Source organism: Triturus cristatus, chromosome 1_2, assembly GCF_964204655.1.
Source record: "Triturus cristatus chromosome 1_2, aTriCri1.1, whole genome shotgun sequence".
Lineage (NCBI taxonomy): Eukaryota > Metazoa > Chordata > Amphibia > Caudata > Salamandridae > Triturus > Triturus cristatus.
The window spans coordinates 927,312,884-927,336,805 of NC_140580.1; the positions used below are offsets into that span (position 1 = coordinate 927,312,884).

The following is a 23,922-nucleotide window of genomic DNA, read 5'->3' on the forward strand; positions in this document are numbered from 1 at the left end:
ATTGGGTCTCAAATTGCACCTGCCTCATAAATATTAATAAGTCAGGCAATTTGTGACCCCCATTAGGAATCGCAAACAGTGTTGTAAATTCCATTTTGCGAGTCGCAAATTGGAAGGGTCTTACATCTGGCCCTTAATCTTCTACAGCAATATGGAACTCCATTCTTGTTGTAGTGATTTATATTAAGACAGTTGACCAGTATCTCAAATCGAACTTGTAGATGGACAATTGATTATTATAACCATGAACAGATGCCAGTCTGCTAGAGAGCAAACATATATTTTTGTGCCCTGAAGGAGACCACAAAAAGTCATAAAGTTCGAAACATTCTCCTAACTTATTTTAATAGTGTTTCTTACCAATTTTATGCTGTTTGTTGCACTGTATCCAACAGGTTTACGTCTTACTCAGCGCTAATGTTATTATTTTTTAACATTCAACTAGTAGTACTTTATTGTGTGATTACTTAACATTTTTACAATGCCATCAAACAGCTAAAAACACTCACGGAATAAAATATACCAATAAAATTGCAGACCTTGAGGTCTCTGATAAAAACAGATAACGTAAGAGACAAAGATCCATTTAATCTAGAAACAAAATAAAACTATGCATCACATGGAGCTTAAAACATAGCATGACATTTCAGACGTGATTTAGACAACAGGCATAGAGTTCAAAGTGTCGGTTGTCAAGGCTTATCAAATGCCTCAAAATAGAGCCCAACAAAGACCAGCAGCATGAGTCACAAAACTGCAATTGCACTACAGAAGCAAATTAAGCAAGCATTGGCATAGCCAATAGGTCTCGCCTTTGGGACCTTATAAGTGTTTAGCTATGCAGCATATTATCCTGGGTGCTGTACCACAAGAGATTGAAGAGCTATAGGAGAAAATCCAGTGAGCGAGAGAGTCAATTAATGGGGAGGGGAAGACGGAGGAAGAGAGAGAGGTAGAGGAAAACCAAAATGAAGAGAGAGTTTGTGGGAGAAGGAAAGTGTCCGGTGGGACTGGTGAGATGCAAAGATAAGTGTCTTGAATGCTCAACCTAAATAACAGTCAAGTAGGAGTAAGTGACCCATTTATCTACAGACAGACACTGCACCACTGTTAAGATATAACTTTTGAGAGAGAAAAGAATTTCTGTCTAGAAAATTGCTATACTGTACTTAATTCAGTTTACAACAGACCGAATGCTCCATGCCGTAGACAAATGGAGTGGACAGTGTTTCTTATAGTGTTTCTTATATGACAAAATGCTTAGTAACTGGACAGAACGGAGGCACGTGCTTTCAGAAGTACAGGATCGATTTTTGAGGTCTAATGAATATATATCTTTTTTATAATTGATCAGTGTTGATGATCAAGTGGTTTCAACTCCCATCAAGTAAGTTCAGTAAAAGAGCACAGGGCGACTTAGCCCCAGGAGAAAGTCAAGTCAATTCAGAGCCTACTTGAAAGTAATATGTACACAAATAGTGAAATATTTTATTTATGATATACAAAACTATTACACAGTTGTGCAAATGCCGTCCACCAACTTGATATTCAAAAGTAAAGGCATTAATTCCCCAAGGCATTTTGAAGCAGAATAAATATTAATGCACGTAACTTTATTTGGACATACGAGCAAGCCTTAAAGTAAGAACCCCACCCCTTTATGAAAACCTATGGGAGATATTTAAACATGCCAAAAATATCGTGTGATGCTGTTCACAAGATTGAAAGTTTTGTTTGCCAGTGCTGGTATTTTAAGATACATTTTTCCGAATAATGAACTTTGCACCACTGCCTCTTTAATGTTCGAGACTTACAGTAGGAGCGGGAGAATAAAGTGTTCGGCAGACAATCAGCTGTAACAACGAGTAGACTGGTTTTATGTGGAGGAGCTGAGAGGCTCTTGACACGAGTTTCTAAGGTCATGGACTGATAGAACTGTCTGTGTGTAGAGTAGAATAAAGGACTGATTGATGAGTAAAGCAAGGCTCAGGAATATGGAATAGCCTGGCAAATTATTGGCATGAGGCAAAGAAGCTACTGCATGGAAAAAATGGGGTTGATTGAGAGCGGACAGCTTCTCACGGGGCTGTGCTGCTGGGGGCACTGGGTTGGGGGGGTGCTCCGAGGTCACGTCAGCGTGACGGTTGCTGTGAAGTGTATGGGTGAGGTAAGGACGAACTGTGTCGGTGGGACATTCTTGGAGTGCCGTAACGGTGGAGAACGCTGTGCAAGGTGTGCGGAAGGCTGTCTTGGTGGGTCAAGTACTGGAACACTGGGCTGCCTGAAAGAAGTTTCGGGCGGGTCTGCCTGTGCAGGGGGTGAAGGCACACAGGCAGGCAGGAAACGTACAGCGAGTGAACTGGTTCTGCAGGAATTTCGTCCTGTGCTTGCGTGGAATGTCGTGGGGCTCTGCGGGGAGGGAGAGGTCTTAGCTTGCATGGAGTTGCCGGGAGGATCGTGCTGTGCCGGGTTACGTGCACGAGGGCGTGGGTCTTCCCTTGCAGGGGCTATGAAAGGAACTGACAGGGTAGAGAGTTGAGGCTAGCGCCAACTGCTGCCTACGCAGTATGGATGGACTTCCTTGTAGATGACTAGCTGCATTTATTTTAAACCAACAAATGCAGAAAACGAAACGTGACAAGAATGCAGCAAATATGGGGGATTGGCGGCGCATTAATTATCAAGCCGTTTATGGAATGTCGTGCAACGTGTGTGGGAGGGCTAAGCATGTAGGGCTGTACGAGAGTGTGGACCGTGCACTGCTGTGACTATTCGGGATAAAGTTCCATTGATGGAGTCGTCCTGAATCCATTGTGGGTGACCCAATGGTGGGACGTGCACGCAATGCAATGGTGGCAAATCGTAGTGTGTTGTGGGGGGATGCGTGAAGTAGATGTCGGATCTGGCTCTGCAGGAGATGGATTTATTGGGGGTGAACGGTAAAGGACACAGGAGGTGAGGGCTGATGACAAATTAGATTCCAGCGTTTAGACCTCAGCCGCCGGTGTAAAGGGCTGCGAGCGCATAGAATTAACGGGCACTGATGGGGGCGGCTGGCACTACGTAATACCCTGCATTCACTACAAGTAGAGGGGATGTGAGCACCAATCAAAACAAGCGCAGCCTGCTCCGAGGATACGGCGGCGCAGCCCCAATGGATGTGACATCAGCTCTTTTCAAGCACTCCATTGGATGTGACGTCAGCTCTTTTCAAGCACTTGTGCTTGTGCTGGCATCCACCTTGCGGGAGCGAGCAGCGGCGTGAGAGCCATCTGTTTTCAATTAGCGCGCGCGCCGCTGCTCACTCCCGCAAGGTGGATGCCAACACAAGCACGAGTGCTTGAAAAGAGCTGACCAATTTCTAAAGGTCATCACCTAGGGCAGCGCATACGCGCTGCCTAGGTGAGACCTAAAAAAAGCATCACAAGGAATTAAAAACACAACAAAAAAAGACATTTCAGATATAATTTCAGAGTGCATGGTGCCAAGTTTGCAAGGCTTATCTAATAACTCAAGACAGACCCCAACAGTGACAACCAGCATGAGTAACAGAGGTGTAAACTTGCTAAGGTGTACCGTGCTGATCTGACAGTGATTGTAAAGAAGCATTTCTTTCAGAGTGCAAGGTGCAAGCTTAAGCCATTCACAAAAGTGCCCATTCTGGTTAAAGAACAATTGCAAATAGCCATTTCTTTCAAGGTGCCATATTGGTGCGCCATTTCAAATAACTGATCGCTGTAGAAACACATTATAAGCAGGCATTTCTTTCAGGGCCAGGTGCAAAGTGCCAATTGTTAAGACTTATTAAGTGACACAAGACAGCGCCCAACTAAGCAAGCCACTTCAAAAACAAAGGTTCAGATTTGTTAGAGTGCCACCTGCTAATTCGAAAGTGATTGTAACCTGACATTTCTTCAAGGTGTAAAGGTGCCAAGCGTCTCGCAACAGCCTTCCAGCTGTAGCAAAAAACTTGTAAATCCGTGCTAGTTCCATTGGGACGTCAGATTGTATAGATGTATGTCATTGCCTCTCTACACGTTCTCATACCATGTTGTAGGAAAATTGCCCTTAGATGAAGCTTCCCCTGAAGGAGCAATGCTGGGCAACAACATACAATGTGCGCTGCAGATTCCAAGGGATATGGGCACAGCCTGCACTGGCCATGGGGTCCAGTGCGACCTGTATTTCCACAAAGCAGTATTAGGAGCCTGGTCAACAGAATGTTCTTTAGAGCTGGCCTTCCCAAGGTTGCTTTCTGATATGGCTGGCAAGTAGTGGATTCATGTGATCTGTCAAGACCCTCTGCTCCCGGGATGTTTCTGATTTCATTAATGTCCTGTTCCCTTGATATGAGCTTGCCCTGCTCTTTTAGGGTCCTCTTTAGGTGCTGTGTTACGAGTGGGTCGATTAGACACCGAGTTCAAATTCAGTGAGACTCTTGCACTGTTAAGGTAATGTGACCAGTCGCTCTTTTTATCCTGGAGTATCACACCCAAGGCACCTCTCATTGAGTCTGGATATTCTCCGGCCACTTGATGGTAATAGTTAACTAGGTCCTTTTTGGATTTGATATCCATTTTCACTAGGCCAAAGTTAAGGCGGATCATTGTACTTGTGGTTGTTTTGGGGAGTGTGAATATTGTCCTGTATGTAGCTGGGTGACAGCACACTAATAGCCCTGTGAGCATACTAGTTGAGCTTGCGTAACAATTCAGATCCCCTCCGCCGAATGAGTTTGTAGATTGTGATATAATTTAGTTAAGGTAAACTTAGTTTTGGATGCTTTTTCTACCAGGACCGTGGCTTGCCAGTGTCTGCCAACCAGACACTGAGATAATTGTATTTTCAGGTTTTGCTTATATTTAGGGGGCCCAACTGCAATTCCAGCTGATTTTTCTTGACTCTTAGGCCAAACACCAGGACTTTGGTTTTTGCAGCATTTGTATGCAGGGAGTACTTAGTGTTATAGGAGTGTACTATGCCCAGGACCCTCTTCATCCCCATTCGTGTTTGATCCAATAGCACCAGGTCATCTGCATACTGAATGATGGGTAATTTGGTGTGGCCTATCTTAGGTGGGTTGATTTTTCCCTTCAGTAGCACCGTGCCTAACTAAGCTTTATATATATTAAACTGGTGGGAGCAATGACGCAACCCTGCTCCAGGCCTCTGTTTGTATATATTTTTGCCTTGGCGTGGGTTTGAGTTATTTTAGTCCGGACCCAAGTTTCTGTGTACAACACTGTGATGGCTGCCAGGAGTTGCCTTGGTATTCCACAATCCGTGAGTTTGTTCCAGAGGATGTTTAGGTCAATTTCATCGAACACAGTGCTGTAATCCATGAAGCTGGCACAAAGCGAGGGTTTGGATTTTTCAGTGGCCGCGGACCCCAGGTAGGAAAGAGCCATCACATTGTCCATAGAAGGGGAGTTCAGCCTGAACCCCATCTGATAGCAAGGGATGATGATGTCATTGATCCAGTTCATATAGGAGCACCTTCGCAAAGGCCTTATCATTCACGTCTTGTAGAGCAAGTAACGTGTAATTTTTAGGTGAGGTGTTGGTCCCCTTTCTTATGAATTGGATGCAAAATGGAGCCTTTCCATGATGTTAGTATGGCAGAAAGCAAAATACATTTGTTGAAGAGATGGTGCATGTAGGGTGCCCAAAATACCCGGTTTTCCTTAAAGGTGATCCCAGGTAAGCCGTATGGGCCATGGGCCCCATCTTTCCAGATTCTCTTCAGGATGCTTAGCGTTTCCTTTTTGGAGACTACAATTGGTTTCTCCTCCGGGTCCTCTAGGGAATTAGCAAGTGAGTTCTTGATGGTGGCCCTTGTTTTAGTGGTGTCTACATAAAGGTTTGATACAAGACCAACTTATTTGTTGGCGGGGACAGCGTTCTCCTTGTCAGTGGTTGTACTTGCCAGGCTGTTGACGTAGTCCAAGAATTCCCTGGACTTGCTAAGTGCTAGCAGTGAGTATATGTATTTCCACTCCTCCTCTAGTTTTTGCTTTAGCACCCAGACTAACCTATGATGTTTTTTCCGTGCGTCTTTTAGCTAGCTTTCTGTATTGGGGCCCTTCCCTCTTCTGTGAAGGAGCTCTGCGAGGCGGCACATCCTTTTACTCTCCTTGAACTCTGTGTTCACAAAATGAGGTGAGGGCCTTCCTCTTTTGGGCACACAATGTTGAATTTTGTGCTTATAAGATGTTAGGGCTGCATGTATCTTTGTAACTGTTGTCCCCCAGTGTTTCTCAACAAGGTTCAATTTGTTTTCCAAAGCTGGGGGAACGAAAGCTGATTTTCATCGTAAGTACCTTACTTTACAAACCTGGCCCCATTTAACTCTTTTTGTTAGTGGCCCAACATTATTCGGTTTTGGTTGGCCAGCCTGATTGTGCTTCCTCTTTGTTTTTGATGTCACGCTAACCGCAATAGATAATGGATGGTGGTCACTTTCAGTTCCATTATGGACTTGGTAACTCTCACATCTGCTTAGCAAGTTCTTGCTTAAGAAGATGTAGTCCAATGTAGATGTTTTTGAAGGTGGCCTTTAGTTTATCCTCTGCAGTGCCTTTTTGGTTGGCCGAGCACAACTCAAACTCACTAATGCAAGCTTCAAATATGTTGCGGATCGGTCCTTGCAGTATGCCCGTGGTTGGCACATGTTTTGTGTGTTAAAGTAATCTGCCACAACGCACTCATGTCCTGGATGATCATAGAAAAGAGTTTTTATCAGACTGGTTATATCCATTTTCACATCCCTGCGTGGATTGACATACACATTTACCACCATGATGGAAGTGGGTTCTCTATCCATTATCAGGTCTTTGAGTTTGAGGGCCTGCACGTCACAGGCAGGGTTCCTCAATTCCATTAATTTTACCTGCAGATCCAGTTTTACGTAGACAGACTGCCCATTGGTCGTGCAAACAAATTTGTTTCTTAATAACTCATGTTATTATTTTTCTTTATTGTTTTTATTTAGCGCTTACGTTATGTATAATTCGCCATTAGTATAGCATTTCATTGCTTTTAGTAGTTTCTAAAATCACTCTTACTTATATTCTTGGATCAAGTATTATAATAACTCTGAGATGTTTTGAGAGCTTGTATTGCTTTTTATTCTGCGTGCTCCACACATTTGTTTATACCAGCTATTGATTTGAAATCTCACTTTCACAGTGCTTTTTTGTAGTCTGTTAAACTTAGATCATAGGATACACATTTTCTATGATTATGAATTTCGCAGAAGCTTATTTGTGGAGTTCATAGTGAACATTTTATCTGTCTTTTAGCTAACCATAGTTGTTACACTGTCGCAAGTTTTACATGGATTCACGGGTAATTTTAACTTGCAGTTCTGTTTTTTGTTTGTTTCTTGAACTCCCTTTGCCAGGCAACCACTCTGTAGTTTTGTGAATGCCCCGGGTAAGGGAGGTGCTGTTTACCTTAAAAAAGCTTACAGACTTGCAATTGTGTATTTCCTCTGTTTTTTAAAGTGGCTCGTTTTGGTTTTTATAAACCTTAGATCGTTTTTTCTCTGTTTTTGTCAACATATTCTACTGGAACTGAGACTGTCCTTGCGACACTGATCAAACTGGGAACAGATTTAGTTAATTGATCGATGCAGTATCGTTATTATCATCACTTTTGTGTACATGCTCACAATAACGCCTTTGCCAATTTATTTATCAGCACAGAAGTAAAAAGTTGCTGGAGCTTTTTTTTTGGTGGTATTTAGCTAAATCTTTCACACCATGGAAAATTTAGACAGCACTTCTGGCAATAAGATTTTATTCTGATTTTAATGAGTTTACCAGAAATGACATTTGGATATTTAGAATTCCTTTAGATCGTTTATTATCTTACCAAAGGAGTTTGTAACCTGTCTGCTGTTAAAACTTATATATATATATAGAATTTTTTTTTTTTTGTAACTGTTATTGGGAAAGCATTTCTTAAAAGTTGCACATTGATATTGAGAGTTGCTTTCTTTGTGTATGTGGAAATAGTGCATGCCTTTTCAAAAGTAAGGACAGGAATTACAGTAAACGCCATTTAAATAGCTGGGGCACTGCGATCTTACGTTATGTGCTCTCAGTATTCGAGATGTACATAATGGTCTTTTTGGTTTTCTGCAGTACGATATAAAATTGATTGGGGCAAGATGGCCGCTGTTAGCTTGTAGGGAGTAGTCGCTTCTCCCTCCCTCTCAGTAGGAACGCTACTGCTTCTATGGACATGCTGGTTGCGATGGAGAGGTTTGTCTCTCCGAAAAAAAATGGATTTTGAAAGATTGCTACGGAAATATTTTGAGAGATGACCACGTTTCTGAAACTACAGCTGTACGCTTTGGAGAGGAGACATTTAAAACCTCTGCAGGCAATAATCCTAACCGCCCTGACTCTTAGGAATCGCTGGGATCGCTGGGACGCTCTGATACGAGCCATGGCACCGAAAGCACAGAAGGTTGAAAGAGGGAAGGCTAAGGAGCTGGAAGCGCTAAGCTTAAAAACAAAAGCTTTAACAAAGGTGCAATGCAGGAGAGTAGCTGAGAGAGCATCGGAAAAAACTGAAGAATGTCAGAAAAACGGAAACCTCGAGGCGAGAGAGAGAAAAGGTCGAGATAAAGAAAAGAATAAGGAAGTTGGTTTACCTGCAACAAAAGCGAACCGAGCGCGGCAGACAGATGGATGCATGGAGAAGGAGCCAGATCTACGACAGCCTACATTGATGGAGTCCTTTGCTACCTCTTCAGGGGCCGCGACTATACTGACGTCGGAGTTACAGAAGCCGCTCTCCGCCGTATCAGATATAGCGGATGTAGCGGAGCGTACCCGCACGCAGCCTGGGCTCTCGGATGAGAGCTCAGAACAATCGGAGGCGCGTTGGGCGCAGGGCAGTAAACAGAGCCTAGATCTGCAGGTAACTGGTCTGAAAGAGCAGGGATCTTTTACAGCTTTGAGAGCTGTGCATCCCGTAGTGCATGTACTGGATGTACTGGATGTAACGGGTTCAGCTCCTCAGGAGGCGCGAAAGTTGAATTCATGTTGTAAGGAAGGAGCAGTAAATGGTGAACAGGAGAGTGCGCAGGTACATGTAAAGGATAAAACAAATGTAGTGACTAGTGATATTGGAGCTAATGACAATATTGTCAAATTAACTACAACTTTGCTGGATGTCACGTTCGGGCCTCAATCAAACTTAACGGTACCTGGCCCTAATATTTCCAACCCTGTCTCCCCGGGCGATGATGTCTTTTTTTCGGTTAATGACGACGAAGATGATGAGGAAGACGATGAGAATAACTCAGCTTCAATCCCTGGGTCTGATGTAGGGCTTTGCTCACTATCTTCAAGAAGCTCCACAGAAGAATCGGAGCTAGGATCCGATACCTCAGAGCCAGAAGAGAATATAGTAAATAGGGCTTCCTCTCAAAGAAAGCTAAAAAGTGTTAAGGAGAGGGCTCATATTAGGTTAAAGCAACTGCAGGATCCTCTACACCCAGAGGTGGCAAGGAAACTGGTTTGGGATTATTCAGCTACCTCCCAGACATACCAGGAGGGGGAAGGAGATAATACACAATGCCCACCGCAATCAGTTCTGGCTCAAGCACAAGACCAAAATAAGGCATCAGCGCAGGCTCAGATACAAAACCCTAGCTTGGAACTTTTATTCTCAACACTTAAACAGATGCAGGGTGAGGCGAGGATTGAAAGCCGAAGGGCCAGACAGGCTAATAAAAAAATACAGGGTTCACTTCGCAAAGTGAATAAACTCTATGCAGACATGATGGACAGGGTTGTGGAGGTAGAAGAAAGGACCGGAAAATTGGAGGATGAGCTCGCCAAGTGGAGAAGCACCAGGCTGGAGCATGAAAAAACTGCAATGGACGTTTCTTGGAAACTTGAAGCATTTGAAAATAGGCAATGGCGCAATAACATTAGGCTGCTGGGTGTGGGGGAAGGGAAAGAAGGACAAGATATTCGATCATTTGTTATAGATTTGCTCAAAGAGGGTCTCCCCGAGATAACTAAATGGGATTGGGAGAAGGAGATTCAGCGTGTTCATCGCTTCCCCCTATTTCAGAAAAAGGGAAAAACCTTTGATAAACCTAGAGCAATTTTGATATATGTGGGGAATTTTCTACTAAGTGAGGAGATCATGAGCAAAGCGAAACCTGCAGCTAAGCGCTCATATCGGGACATAGCTTTCTTTGCTCAGCCCGATTTCTGCCACACCACTGTGGAAAGGAGGTGGAGGTTGAGACCGCTCATTACACCTTTCCAAACTTTAGGGCATGAAGCTTATCTGATGTTTCCATCTCGTTTGAAAGTATGATCTGGGGGCCAGTTTAAAGTATTTCATTCTGAAATACAAGCCCAAGAATACCTTAACGAAATAAAATTGTCTAAGGGCCAGGAAGGACATGCAGGCAGCAAAACGAAGTAAGATTAGATTAAGCGGGTGTATAGCTGGAAAGCGTTAGTTTTCAAGAATTCAGGAAGAGAATAGTATGTTTTGTGGTTATAATTGTTGAAATGTAAGGTAAAGTCATAACCAGTAGTATAAAGTCTGAGGAAGAAGAGAGTAGACGGGGAGCGGGGGGGGGGGGGGGGGTTTGCGAAATGCGAGCGCATGGACACGCATAGGTCAGGATTGACCTATTTGCCAGTAAGGGGGGGTGGGCTCACAGGGAGGGGTCTACGAGGGAGGGTTGGGGGGGTTGGGGGAGCATGGGTACAGGGCAAGACACATTGGGAGAATGTACCAACACAATATCATGGGGAAAAAGGAGAGGCAGAGATGGATGGCTTGAAGACATACATTTGGAAAAAAGGAGTGCAGCTAAGTACTAAATTTGAGGAAAATTTTAAAGAAAATAGTAGGATTAATTGGCTCAGTCAAGTAACAGAAATTTAATGAGTATTCGATTTGTTACATGGAACGTATGTGGTCTAAATGATTACCGCAAGAGACAGGCAATTGCACAAGTACTAAAGAGGATGAATGTGGATTTTGTTCTCTTACAAGAAACGCATATAATGGGATCACAAGGGCACCTCCTTGGCCAGTTGGGTTATCATGTATTAGCATACTCCAAACAAGGGGCAAAAATTAGAGGTGTGGCTATCTTATCAAGGAAAAAAGATGTAACTATAAGGAGAAAGCTAGAGGATCAATGGGGCCGATGGGCAATGATTGAATGTTTATTTAGTGGACAATGGATTACGCTGGGGTCGATTTATGGTTCAAATGATGACGACCCAGGGATATTTGAATATTTGGATGTGGAATTAGCTACTTGGGCACCGTGTATTATCTTAGCTGGGGATTTTAATATTAACGGGGTAGATGGATTGGCGCCAGGGGCTTATAAGGGTAGGGAAAAAAGAGTTTGTCAAGCTTTATCCAGCCTTGCTCAAAATAATGCTTTAACAGATGTATGGGCGCGTTTAAGACCAGATGATGCGGGATATACATATTACTCAGTTCCGCATAGGGTCCATGTAAGGCTGGATTACTACTTTGTAACTAACTCATTGATCCCTAGCATAGAGATTGAAAGATCCCCTAGACTATTCTCGGATCATAGCCCCTTGATTTTAAGTTTTGCTATGAAAGCTGCGACCCGGAAGGAGAGAGTATGGACATTTGAAAGAGGTCTACTTACTGATGAACAATATATTCAGCATATGAAACATTGGATAATTACATTTTTTGAGTTTATTAGGGGGACAGCGGCAACAGGGATGGTGTGGGATGCCTTTAAGGCTGGTGCTCGGGGAGAGACTCTTAGCTACAGTATGTATAAAAGAAAGCAGGAGAACTTGAGGAATTCAGCCCTGACTAAACTGCTTTTAGATGCCGATAAGGAGTTAGAGCAATGTACTTTGATGGGGGAAGTACCTGAACAAGCTCTAATTAAGCTTGCCAGGGCAAAACTGCGAGCAGAAGAAAGTGTGGCAGACAGGGCCGCTAAGATCTATCTGGCAAATAGAGAGAGATGTCATGAGTTTAGCGAGAGAGTGGGACGTACACTAGCCATACGCACTAGGCAGAAGGTGGCTACAGGGGAAGTTAGGGAAATTAGAGACAGTATGGGTAGGCTCCATACAGATACTGATGAGATTCGTGAAGTATTCAGGCAGTTTTACGCAAATCTATATGATGAGCAATCTGGTAAAGAGGATCAGGCAATTGATAAATATTTAGGGGAGATACTAGCACCAACATTGAATGAAAGCGACGCTGAGACTTTAGAGATGCCCATAGATAAATTAGAAGTTATAACAGCTGTTCAGAATCTTCCCTCAGGCAAAGCAGCAGGCCCGGATCAAATTCCGATTGAATTTTACAAGGTATTCTGGAATGAGATAAGTAGTGATTTTCTGTTGACAGTGCAGATGGCGCAAAAAGGAGTTTCTATACCGGCGTCATGGGGAGGTGCGGATATTGTGATAATTCTGAAGAAAGGGAAACCAACTATCGAACCAGGCTCGTATAGGCCGATAACTTTAATGAACGCCGACACTAAAATATACTCAAAGGTACTAGCTACGAGATTTGCTAGTTTAATACATACCCTCATCAGTGATAACCAACATGGATTCATACCCGGTAGGAGTACTACTCATCACACGCGGACAGTCATTACATTATTTGATATTGGAGAAGTTACAGGAGAACCGGTTGCGGCTATGCTCTTAGACGCAGAGAAAGCCTTCGATCGCGTCTCCTGGAACTATCTCTGGCATACTTTAAAGAAAGTAGGGTTTAGGGAAGGATTCGTCAGGGCACTACAGGCTCTGTATATAAATCCGGTAGCATCAATTAGAGTTAATGCTGGCAACACCACTCTGGTAAAGATAAAACGGGGAACACGACAGGGCTGTCCCTGTTCACCGTTGCTATTTGCGATGTATATGGATCCGCTAATTCGCAGGCTTGAGATAAACGAAAGAATCGCCCCAGTAACCACACGTCTGGGACAATGTAAGATATTAGCATATGCCGATGACGTTGCGGTTATAACACCAAACCCAACAGAGGCAATAGAACAGATTGAGATTGAGGCTAAAAATTTTGGACGATTATCGGGCTACGCGTTGAATAGCTCTAAAACTCAAATAATTAAGAATCAGTTTGTGCACTGCCTGGATCATAGAGTGGTGGACTCCGGTCTCTACCTGGGTGTAAATATTACTTCTGCCCTAGAAACTCTTGTTGAAATGAATATCGCCCCAATAATTTCGAAGGTGAGAAAAGATTTGGACAGGCTGCACAATCTGCATCTTTCTATTATGGGACGCACAAACATTATTAAAATGCTGATCCTCCCAAAATTTTTATATATATTTAGAGCAATCCCTTTAATGTTTGAGGACAAGTGGTTTAAAGTTTTAGAGAATCTCGTAAATAGATTTATTTGGGCTAAGGGTAAGACGAAGAGGGCATTGAGATTCATGGCACTTCCACGATCTAGGGGGGGATGGGCGTTACCCGACTTAAAACTATATTACTGGGCAGCTGCCCTGCAATATATGTCAGGTCTTATTGGGGGGGGGCAGAATTTGAGGGACAAGGATCTCTCAGTACAACTGTTATATATGGCCTAGTATTAGGAGATGTATCAGAAAATGCGTTTCTGAAGCAGATGGACTCGAGTTATTTTAAAAGAACTAGATTTAAGACAGTTACGGCAGCACTATGTATATGGAAAGCGTTCACAAAGAAATTCGGGCTTGGGAGATATAATCGATACACAAGAATGGGACAGAATCCCTCCTTTCCTCAAGAAATTTTCTCTGATGCTGTGTTTAAAGAATGGGGAAGGAAGGGCATAAATAAGATTGGTGATATTATTGATGGGCAAGGGAAAATAATGCAGTTCATGGAATTACAACGAAAATTTGGATTGGATTCAAGAGATTTTTTTTAAATATTTACAAGTTAGAAGCTATATCGAAACAAAGAAGGGAGGGCCTGTAGGGTTTAAGAAAAACTCAATTATGGAGATTATCCAGGCAGGAACTGACTGTACAATTAGAAGATTATATTCGGAACTGATAGAATCTAAGCAGGATGATTTAGAAAAATGGGCGGAAAAATGGACAAATAAGCTAGATGTAGGCAAAGAAACTTTCTTTGATTCATTAGAAATGGGACAGAATATATTATGTTCTGCGGCCCTTCAGGCACAACACTATAAAACTTTGTACAGATTGTATTATACGCCTGCTAGAATAGCGCAATGGGGAGGGACAACAGGCATTAATTGCCCGAGATGCGGAAGTTTAGAGGCTGATATTGTTCATATTTTTGCTACATGCCCGCATATGCAAAAAATACAGAGAGATATTGAGATCTTCTTCTCTAGGTCATTAGGAATTGAATGTAGTTTAACACCAGTGATAATATTGCTAGGAGTCAATGACGGAGGCAGGCAACCTGATTTTGATTGTTTTATATTTATTGCTATGGCAACTTTGAGATTATGTATTGCTGCGGAATGGTTAACAACCCTACCCCCGACTTTTCATCAATGGTTAGCTAGGTTAACACAGATTTATAATTTGGAGATGGCAATCTATGCAAGGAAGGGGAAAAAGGGAAGGAGATTAGGTAGACAAATATGGGAGCCCATAACTAAGTGGAAAGAATGCTCTGCAAATTAGTATATTTGATAGATATTGTGCTGTGTATATAATGTAGAAATTATGTATATATTGTTTAAAGACTTAAGGAAATATTAATGTATAGGGTATTAAAAAATGCGGATTATTATGTAATGTGTCCTGCCGAACTCAGATGGGGTGATAAAATCCTTAAATCCTTAAATAAAAATTAAAAAAAAAAAAAACGATATAAAATTGATTGCTTAAAAAGCTTATTGTTATATATAAACTGAATCTAAGCATGCAATACAGAATGACAACTTGGGTCCGTTGTAGCAAGGTGGGGTCACAAAACGACTCCCGCCTCATTAATATTTATGAGGCAGGAGTCTTTTCTTCGACTCCCTGCAAATGGCTTCAAATGAAGAGATCGGGGCCTGAAGGTGACAATAGAGCTGTGCTTCTTAACGTCTGGGGAAAGAGGTCTGGGTAGCATGGAGTTATCCCCTGAATCATTGCCCTACTCGCATAACCTCTCACACAATGCAAAATGGGCATATTCACTAGGTGGAAGGTGTCCAAGGGAAGCTTCTACTTTGAAAATAGGATATCATCTCCTTCAAGGAGTTGGTATCAAATCAGTGGTTTGCGGCTGAAATTATGTAAACCACTCGTACATTCCATTGGAATTTGTTAGTAGGAGAAGGGGGAGTCCCTTTTACGCCCGCATCCTTCCAAATTGCATGCAAAAAGAACAATTAATGGACAGAATGCAGAACAATGTCATACATTCACCCCAGTACAGAGATCTAGGCCTAAATCCATCATGTTTTTGCTCCCCATGCCATTCCAGTTTGAACCCAGCCATCAGTTGCTTAGGGTATTTTTGCCAAAAGTAATTTTTGACCCACAATTTGTCATTTGTGGATTGCAACTTACTCTTTTGCTCTCGGTCTGTGATTTTGTGAACTTCAGACTTTATTTTACTGCAAAATGGCTTAGAACATTGGGCCCTTGTTATTTTAAACTAAAACAGTTAAAGGTCATGCATTCTATAGACATTTGATGGCATGCTGTGTGCTACCTTAATTAGCAGCATTCTGAAACAAGACAGTAATAGACAATAAAATAACAAGGTTTCTGGATAAAAACAGTCCTTGCCAGCATCCTCCAGTCATTTACTACACTGGTCTACTGTACATGCATTGATCAAAATCAAACCTGCATTCCACATGCAATAAAGATTGCACCAAAATTCCAGGGACAAAATTTGGGAGATCGATGAGTGGAAGTTTTGGTTGAACGACTAGCAACACAAGAACATTTTATCTTCAGTTGACCGAATTTTAAATAATGAAGAATACCTTTGCTATTTTGTCGGTCTCACTCGCTGAGATATCCTGATAATGAAGAATGAAGTGGATGGACTCTGGAAGCATTATGAAATGAGAGTGATGACAGAAATGCAGATAAAAACTTGGCTATGCCTTAATTATAAAGGTAAAGCCGCTATGATGGTTGAAGGGGCGGCTCTTCCTGTAGGGATAGTATTAAAAGAACATAAGTATATGGATGCGTGCAAAGGGAGTCTATCAGGCTATCTGCATGATCTTGGGTATTAATGGAAAACCATTCACTCCAGTCTGACATGTAGAACACCTTCATGGCGAGAGCATCTATAATGATCGATTTGATTTGTAAGATATCAGTTTTGGGGGCCTGGGTTTCACAAATAGGGACGGTGTTAGAATATAAGCTAGTACAACGGACAATTTTTAGAGACCAGAGTAGGGTGTGCTTCAACAACAGCAGGACCCCACACGTTCTTTAGCCTATAACAGAGCTAACTTTGCAGTTTGGATACTGGATTTTCTTTAGTGGTCCATCAATGAGATCATGCATATGAGTGCTCTTTGTGGGGACTCGTCAGTTGTGACCAAATGTGAAGGATGCTACTGTATGAGCAGTTTCGCTAACACTTTGGCACTCAAGAAAGGTGGCATTGGTCATCAAAGCTCCCACAGAGGCCATAAGAGTCTGTATCTTACTCACTTGACTCTCCATACATATTTCATAATAAATATACCCTTTGCATTCTGATGCATTTTTAATTTTCTGACCTAGGTAGCAATTCGTAACTCTAACTGAAAAAAAGGTGCTTTTGCGCATGGTGGGTGAACTGCCTTGTCACCTTGGCACACCTCAGAAAGAGGGCACAAAAAAAAAATTACAAAAACAAATTTGTTTAAGAAGCAGTTTCTTGAAATGCCTTTGTCAGAAAGAATCTTCAGCACCAACGAGGAATAGCAAGCTTTGGCAAAGTCAGTAGGTTTCTTTTGTGCTTTGGCAAAGCCCAAAGGTCTGGACTTATTGTGCAAATACATGCGAGTATAGGTATTCATAAAACACTGTTTGTATAGGTGCATACTCAAATGTTGTTTCAAATTAAAGCAGGCCCTACTGCCTTGCCAGTGTTGGGAGATAGTAGCACAAATGATTGGTTTCTGTATAGATTGCATTCAGGATATAAATAATTTAATGTGACAAACACAGCAATGAATGTTTTCAGTTATAAAATAGTCCCTCATGTATTCCAATAGAAGCACTTCCTGGAACAGCATGAGGTGAAAGGATGCCCTCTGGGTGGAGCCTTATCCCTACTCTGTGCAACTGACAACGGTACGTCTTGCACACAGCTGACCGGTGAAGCTAGACCTAAAAACACAATTGCTTATTCCTGGACCCTAATCAATGCATTCACACCCAAAGGACACCTGTCCAATGTGAGTCACGTACAGCACTGGCTTCCCTCTGTGACTGCCCAGGCTCTCAGTACAGTACTTTGATCTATTTTCTAGATTGAAAAAATTAAAGTATAGGAAGAATAAACAATGAAGGTTTTCTATTAATGTAAAGGAGGCCGTAGATCATATTAAAGTGTTTGTGTTTTAAGAAGGATCACTTTAGGCAAGAATGTGCATGTGGGGGATGGGGTTCTTGTCTTCTGATCCTCCCCTTTTGTAGTTGTTCTACAACTCTTTGCAGTGGTTTTGAAGAAATCTTTAATTTAGATGCAGTGTTCTGGAAGGTCTGAACACTAAATTAGCACATCTTAATTTGGTAATTGACAAAAGTGGGAAGCCATTGGAACAGATATGATGGGAAGGGATATAGAGCTGAAGCCTTCCCTAATAAAGATGTCCAGTGTTGTAAGTAGTCTTTAAGACAGCCATAGTACCTTGAAGGAAAGACCCTTCTGGATGGGAAGCAAGTGAAGAGATGTCAACTGTGAGCAGATACTAGATGACGAGGGAGGACAAGGAGTGACCGTAATAATCTGGAGCTGACATATGAGATACTGAAGAAGACCAAGACAGATGGAGTTGCAGTAGTCATGGCAAGATGAAATTACTACTAGTAATGTCTCCTTTTCGTTTTCCAAAGGAGGGAAAAGAAATATTGTCCTCAGTCTTCAAGTGAAAGAAGCATGTCAATGTTAGATTCAGCACCTGAGTTGAAGGATAGTTTATAGTCCAAAATAAAAATTATACCTAGTTTGTTGGCATGAGTAGGGGCTGCCATGGGACCCATGGACTGAGGCTACCTAGAGAGTATATTGTATTGCCATAACTTACAAGTCTCTACCTCCACTTTCCCAGACTTCTTCTTCAACCAACTGGATCCTGGAATCTCAGAGCATCAGTGAGCTGAAGGCTGAGATCTACTCACTCAAAGGACTGCTTCTGAACAGGTAAGGTTGAGGGTGGAATGGAGCAGTGAGAACATGTGGCTAGCTGATGCAGAATGACTCGCTGGTAGATGGTGACTGCCCTTGTTGTTTTTTGGTTACGTTAGGCAGCACTGCATCTACTGATTCAGTGCATCACAATGGTTGGGGGGGGAGGGGGTCTATTTTTTCATCAGTTTCCCTGCAGACACTCCCATGAGGAACCTGTTGTGCAGCCATTTGGGTGGAAGTGCTTAGACCTACATTGATAAGAGTAGGCAGATGACATAAAGTTACACAGCGACTAAGGAGCAGCTGAGCTTGTACCCCGTGTGACCATTATTGCGCTTAATCCCTGTTGCCATGAAGGGTCACGGAAGACGGCATACAATGTCCCCAGATAGAAGTGGTAGCGTGTTTTCCTATTCTATTTGAAAAAAAAACCTCCTGTTTGCATTTTTACCTTTGCAGAAGTGTCTTCCTCTTACTGTAACTCGTTAAAGGCCGAGCTTGATTGTACAGTCGCAGACCAGCCAGAGAACCAGGTGTCTCAAGTTTGCAGTAATACGACTTAAGGGCCACCTGCACGTCTGTACATATGCCCAAAATTCTGCCCCAATTGGCTATATACACACACACAAGGTTTCCCCGGCTTCTGTGTGTCATTCCCAGTGCCCCATATCGATTTATTTTTAATCTAGCTGGAACCTTCCTTTTATACGTTTTTAAATGGGCTTTCCTAAACTACCTAACCAACTTATGTATTCATCCTCATTTAAATTTTTTCTCATCTTTACAGAAGACAGTTCCCGCCCTCACCATCGGCACCCAAGATCCCTACGTGGCAAATTCCCGTCAAGTCCTCAACAGTGTCCAGCCCTGTGGCCCTCAACCATAATAGTAGTAGTGACATCTCCCCGGTCAGTAATGATTCCAACTCCTCCTCGCCTGTTAAGGAAAACCATAGCCCAGAGGGGGCACCAATGAACTGCCACCTCCTGAGCGGCATGGAGGAGGGGGGCACAGCTGAGGTTGGCGTGAAGGGGCAAGTGCGAATGGAGGTACAAGGAGGGGAGGAGAAGCGAGACAGTGGGAACGAAGAAGATGAAGAGGATGACGATGATGATGTTGACCATGTTGATGAGGAAGACTGCCTTGGGGTGCAGACGGAGGATCGACGCGGGGGTGATGGACAGATTAATGAGCCAGTGGAGAAACTGCGGCGCCCTGAAGGCGCAAGCAATGAGAATGAGATGGACTAGGCTGTACAGGGCGTGCGCGACATGGGATTTACACAGAACGGGACTTGCTGCCCCGTTGGATTACACCTTGATGCAGAATCTTTTGCTTGATTTGCGATTTCCATTAATTTATCTCTCATAGAGTTTGATTGTCCAGTTAGCAAAAGAGTCTGGCCCACTTCACGCTCCTGTGATACATTTTGAGCGTATGGAGACTGCTACATGTGGGAAAATCACCAAATCGACTCCTCTCTATCCATGGCACTTTCTCATCCCCGGCAAGTCCGCTCACTTTCTCTCATTTGGAGATCCAGCTGCCATATGCAGCATCATTATTTCTAATGCAGGAAACTTCAGTGTGATATATGTGAAGAACTTCATTCCTTGGAAAAAGTCATACACGTCATGGAGATCAGAGAAGTGCTAGTGTAATCTCTAAGGAGGGGGTCCTTCTTGTGCATACGCAGTGATGTTGAGGGAGACCCGCCCATGCCAACCTCACCTACACCCACTCGCATCTGCAGGTACCCATGCTGACATCCATCATGCACACACCATGCTCGTTTATGTGCTAATGTGTAGATTTTTGAAATCATTTACAAATGTATATAATTGTAATAAATATGCGTTCCACTCTTCTGGGTTCGTATGTGTCTGTGGTATGGTATATACAGAAGGTCAGCTGCATCTAAAGTCAACATCTCGTTCTTGGTATCTTTGGAGCATGCGAACTACGTCATTGGGGTTGGAAAATGCCGTAGACGCATTTAAAAAAAAGAAAATGTTCTCTGTTTTTTCTTTATTTTTGTATGGCGTTCACTGCTTAGCCCTGCTTCCGGGATGGTTTAGTGAATGAATCACAGGAGCATAGTAGTCTTTTATACTTGCACAAAGTCAAGCCGAGGTGTTTGCTGGGCGTTTAAGTTCCAAAGAGCAGCGGCTTGTGAGTGCAGGGATACCCCATACTGTTTGCTTCTCGCCGAACAAAGCAAAGATACAGTTGTGTGGCTGGCCTCTGGTTTTTGGTACAGTGTTTTTTTAAGCGAGCAGTTCTCAACCATAGTAACTATGAATATTAATAAACCTAAGAATATCTTCACCTTTGCACTTATACTATTTAGAATATCTTCACCTATGCACGGTTCCCGAAAAGCTTTTTTACAATGAGACATGTCTCTTTACAAAAGTATTTTCGAAACCCTGCCAATTTGGAAATAGTGGTTACTTTTTAATTCATAAATACAAATGATCTTAAATAGCAACCTGAGCAGGACAAACCGAACACTCCTCATGGAAGAGTAAGTTTACAGGAACTCTACAGTCCTAAAATGCACTGGTAAGTTGGCTAAACTCACTTGATTTTGAGTACCACAAGTACTGGACCCTTCTCCTTTCATCCACTTTTGACCCCAAAAAATCTTTAATGGAGCAAGTGTTTTAATTCCCATGATGGTTTTTTCCCCATCTAAAACAACTTTTTCCCGGAAGCCAGTTGAATTTGAATGGCCTGTGTGCTATGAATTTGTTTTCCATTCATTCGACAGAACAGTCTGTCGGGGCCTTGTTTTAGGGTGCTTACCTTCATGGCTAAGAGAGCAAAGGTATAGAGTTAACATGGTCCTTTGCTCGGTGTGGGTGGATATCCTCCCTGTTCGCAATAAGCCTTTTTGATTGATGTGACGATTGCGAGGAGACATATTCCAAGACTTCGTTAAGGCATCGAAGTTCCCCATCCTGTTGGTAAGGTAGTTAAGAGTAGCAAACAGGCAAGGGAAGGAATTGCCCATCCTTGATCCATGCTTACCTGCCCTTGATATCACATGGCAGGTTGAGAAGAAGATAGCAACTCAGGAATTCAGGCGTCTTCGTGTGCTTGGATGTCCACTTTGGTGGTGCCTTGCGCATATTGGCCAGTACTTCACGTATGGAAGGTGTCAACATCAACGACCTGACAGTAGGGTCTATCATCAAAGAATGTGACTTCATGAGGCTTGCCTTCTTAAACTAGAGGGCATAGGTAGTAGGTCCTAAATGTAAAAAAAACTCAGCAGGTTCTACAGCAGAGGAAAGTGTAGAAGACCATCACATTCTGAGGCTTGTAAAAACCCACAGTCGAGGGGGGTTTTGGTACAGCAATGGTTGGTAGACAACTCCCTGTGAAATGGCGATCTGTGGCACGGGGGAGGAAATACACGGGAAGCAGCCCCACTCTGACTTTGTCTTAGTAAGCCTTTCTGGCTCAGTGTAACACAATTTTACACATTTTTGTATTACGGTCAGAACCCCTGAAATTATGTGATGGGTGAGCACAAATTATGCAGCAGTATTTACTAAATTATGCAGCAAGAAAAGAAAATGTATGCAGCATAATGCAGGACATATTGTGATGGTAGTTGCCTCATTATGTCATTTGTACATGTTAACACTGTCTAGGCAAAGGTTACACCACTTTAGTAACAGTCTGACACCCAAATACAACAATAAGCAACAGAAAGATGACCGGTCAACCATAAAGAAAAGTCTTCCACTGTGCAGCCACACATGTTGTCTCGTTTTGAATAACTTTTGTTTGTTTGAACTAGAAACAAATAGCTTTTTATGAACAAATGCACATTACGCAGCAGATGATGTTATGTGGCAAATCCAAAATGTGTTGGAAAACGCCACGGCTGCAATAGCACATAGTTCCAGTGGCCCAGATTAACGGCCTTTAAAATGATAATTTTCAGCAAATGATGATCCTTATATCTTTGTGGTTGCTTAGACTGAGAGTTGTCACAATATCAAGTAAGTGCATTATCATGGTAGAAACTAATGGATTCCTTTTGGTGGCTAGTTAAAGGATCTGAGATCACCCAGTAAAACTGAAGCTGAACTTTGCCAAAGAAAACCAAAATTAGTTTTTAGACCTGGATGGTCATTTATTGGTTTTTGAATACGCATGGAAATGTATGTATAGGTATTTGTAATTAGCGAACTTAGCTTAATGACACTGGATTGCGTACAATCAAGCTGAATTTTGTGTTCTGTTTTCTTGATGTCACTGTGGCACCTGAATCTTTATTACTGTAATACAGTTTGTTTTTTAAATATAGTTTTCAAAGTTTCCACCTGTGGAACGTTTTTTGCAATGATGTGCAACAAAGTTCAGTGAAAGTGTTTTCTTCAAGATCCCCTCGCTTCCAAGAGATGGGTGTTATGCAGAATCCTTCAGGTTCTATTCCTCTGAAACCACTCCCTTTATAACTGTTGCTAACTAGAACTAAAATTATCCCCATTGTCAACTGACCTGCATATAGGTACACAGTTTGGTTAGCAACTGAGTACTTTCTACAGCTTATCTGCCGTTCGGGAATGTAATCTTTCTTGTTTTTCTTACCAATTCGAGCCTTTTAAAGGTTAAGGCACTTTTTTTCATGAAGCATTTGATCACAGGGTAGCACGTTAAAGGGTAGAAGAAACCAGCTCTTCCTGTCGCAATATAATTAATACATTTCCAAAAATTAACCGTGATAATTGGACACTCTAATCTATCCAAAATGGGTGCAGATCTGCAAAAGTGTTCATAGCTGAACCTTTTTTTAAAAAAGGTACAACTTTTTAATTTTTGAACCTTGTGCAGTATTCATTTTTCTGCCTCTGAAAACACACCCGTTTCTCTATTGGTATCAAGTGTCATTTTGCCTCTTTTGTTCTCATACGTTTCTCAGAAGTGTGTGTCAACATCACTATTCTGTCTCCAGTGAGTAAACATATCTGCAATTGCAAATTTACCCAGATTCATATAACGTACATTGACAATGTAGTATCCTAGAGGGCTAGTTGATGCACCCTCTTGGAATTTTTCTCTGAAATTCAGACTCTTCTGTAACTTCTCTCCTGGTGTGAACTTTTTGCCTTTCCAAACTGGAGTTCTTGCATTCCTAAGCAAAGCTCATATTGAACGGTTCTGATGTTTTTATTAATCGGCTGCACTAGATCAGTTTTCCCAACTTCACAACCTTTCTGATGCAGAGGTTTCAGTACTCGAAAGATTCAAACTATTTATGTTCCTAGTATAGTTACTCTTCTTTGTAATGCAAACCTGAATCTAATTGGTTTTGTCTTATATGTTCTGATCGCTGTTGCCTTTTATTTCTCATGTGCAGCAGCACGCTTAACCGATTGGAGCTTTTTAATAATTCGGAAGTCCCAGGTATCCAAAGGTTTGAAGGATGGGCCGTATCCCTTTTAAGTCACATTTTTTCTGTATCACAAATGAAAAAGCATACTAAAGAGAACTTTTCTCCATCTTCAACCTTTCCCATTCGACTCTCGTGCAATGCCTGGA

At 42.3% G+C, this 23,922-nt stretch overlaps 1 protein-coding gene across 1 annotated transcript in view; it reads left to right on the forward strand.

Annotated features, from left to right (window-relative positions):
- PEX14 (peroxisomal biogenesis factor 14) overlaps nt 1-20,230 on the forward strand; it is a 377,016-nt gene extending 356,786 nt beyond the window's left edge. The window contains exons 8-9 of the mRNA XM_085609840.1: nt 18,284-18,375; nt 19,151-20,230. Of these exons, the coding sequence (XP_085465966.1) occupies nt 18,284-18,375; nt 19,151-19,613 (555 nt within the window). The 3' untranslated portion in view covers nt 19,614-20,230. The remainder of the gene's footprint in view (nt 1-18,283; nt 18,376-19,150) is intronic.
- Nucleotides 20,231-23,922: the final 3,692 nt, after the last annotated feature.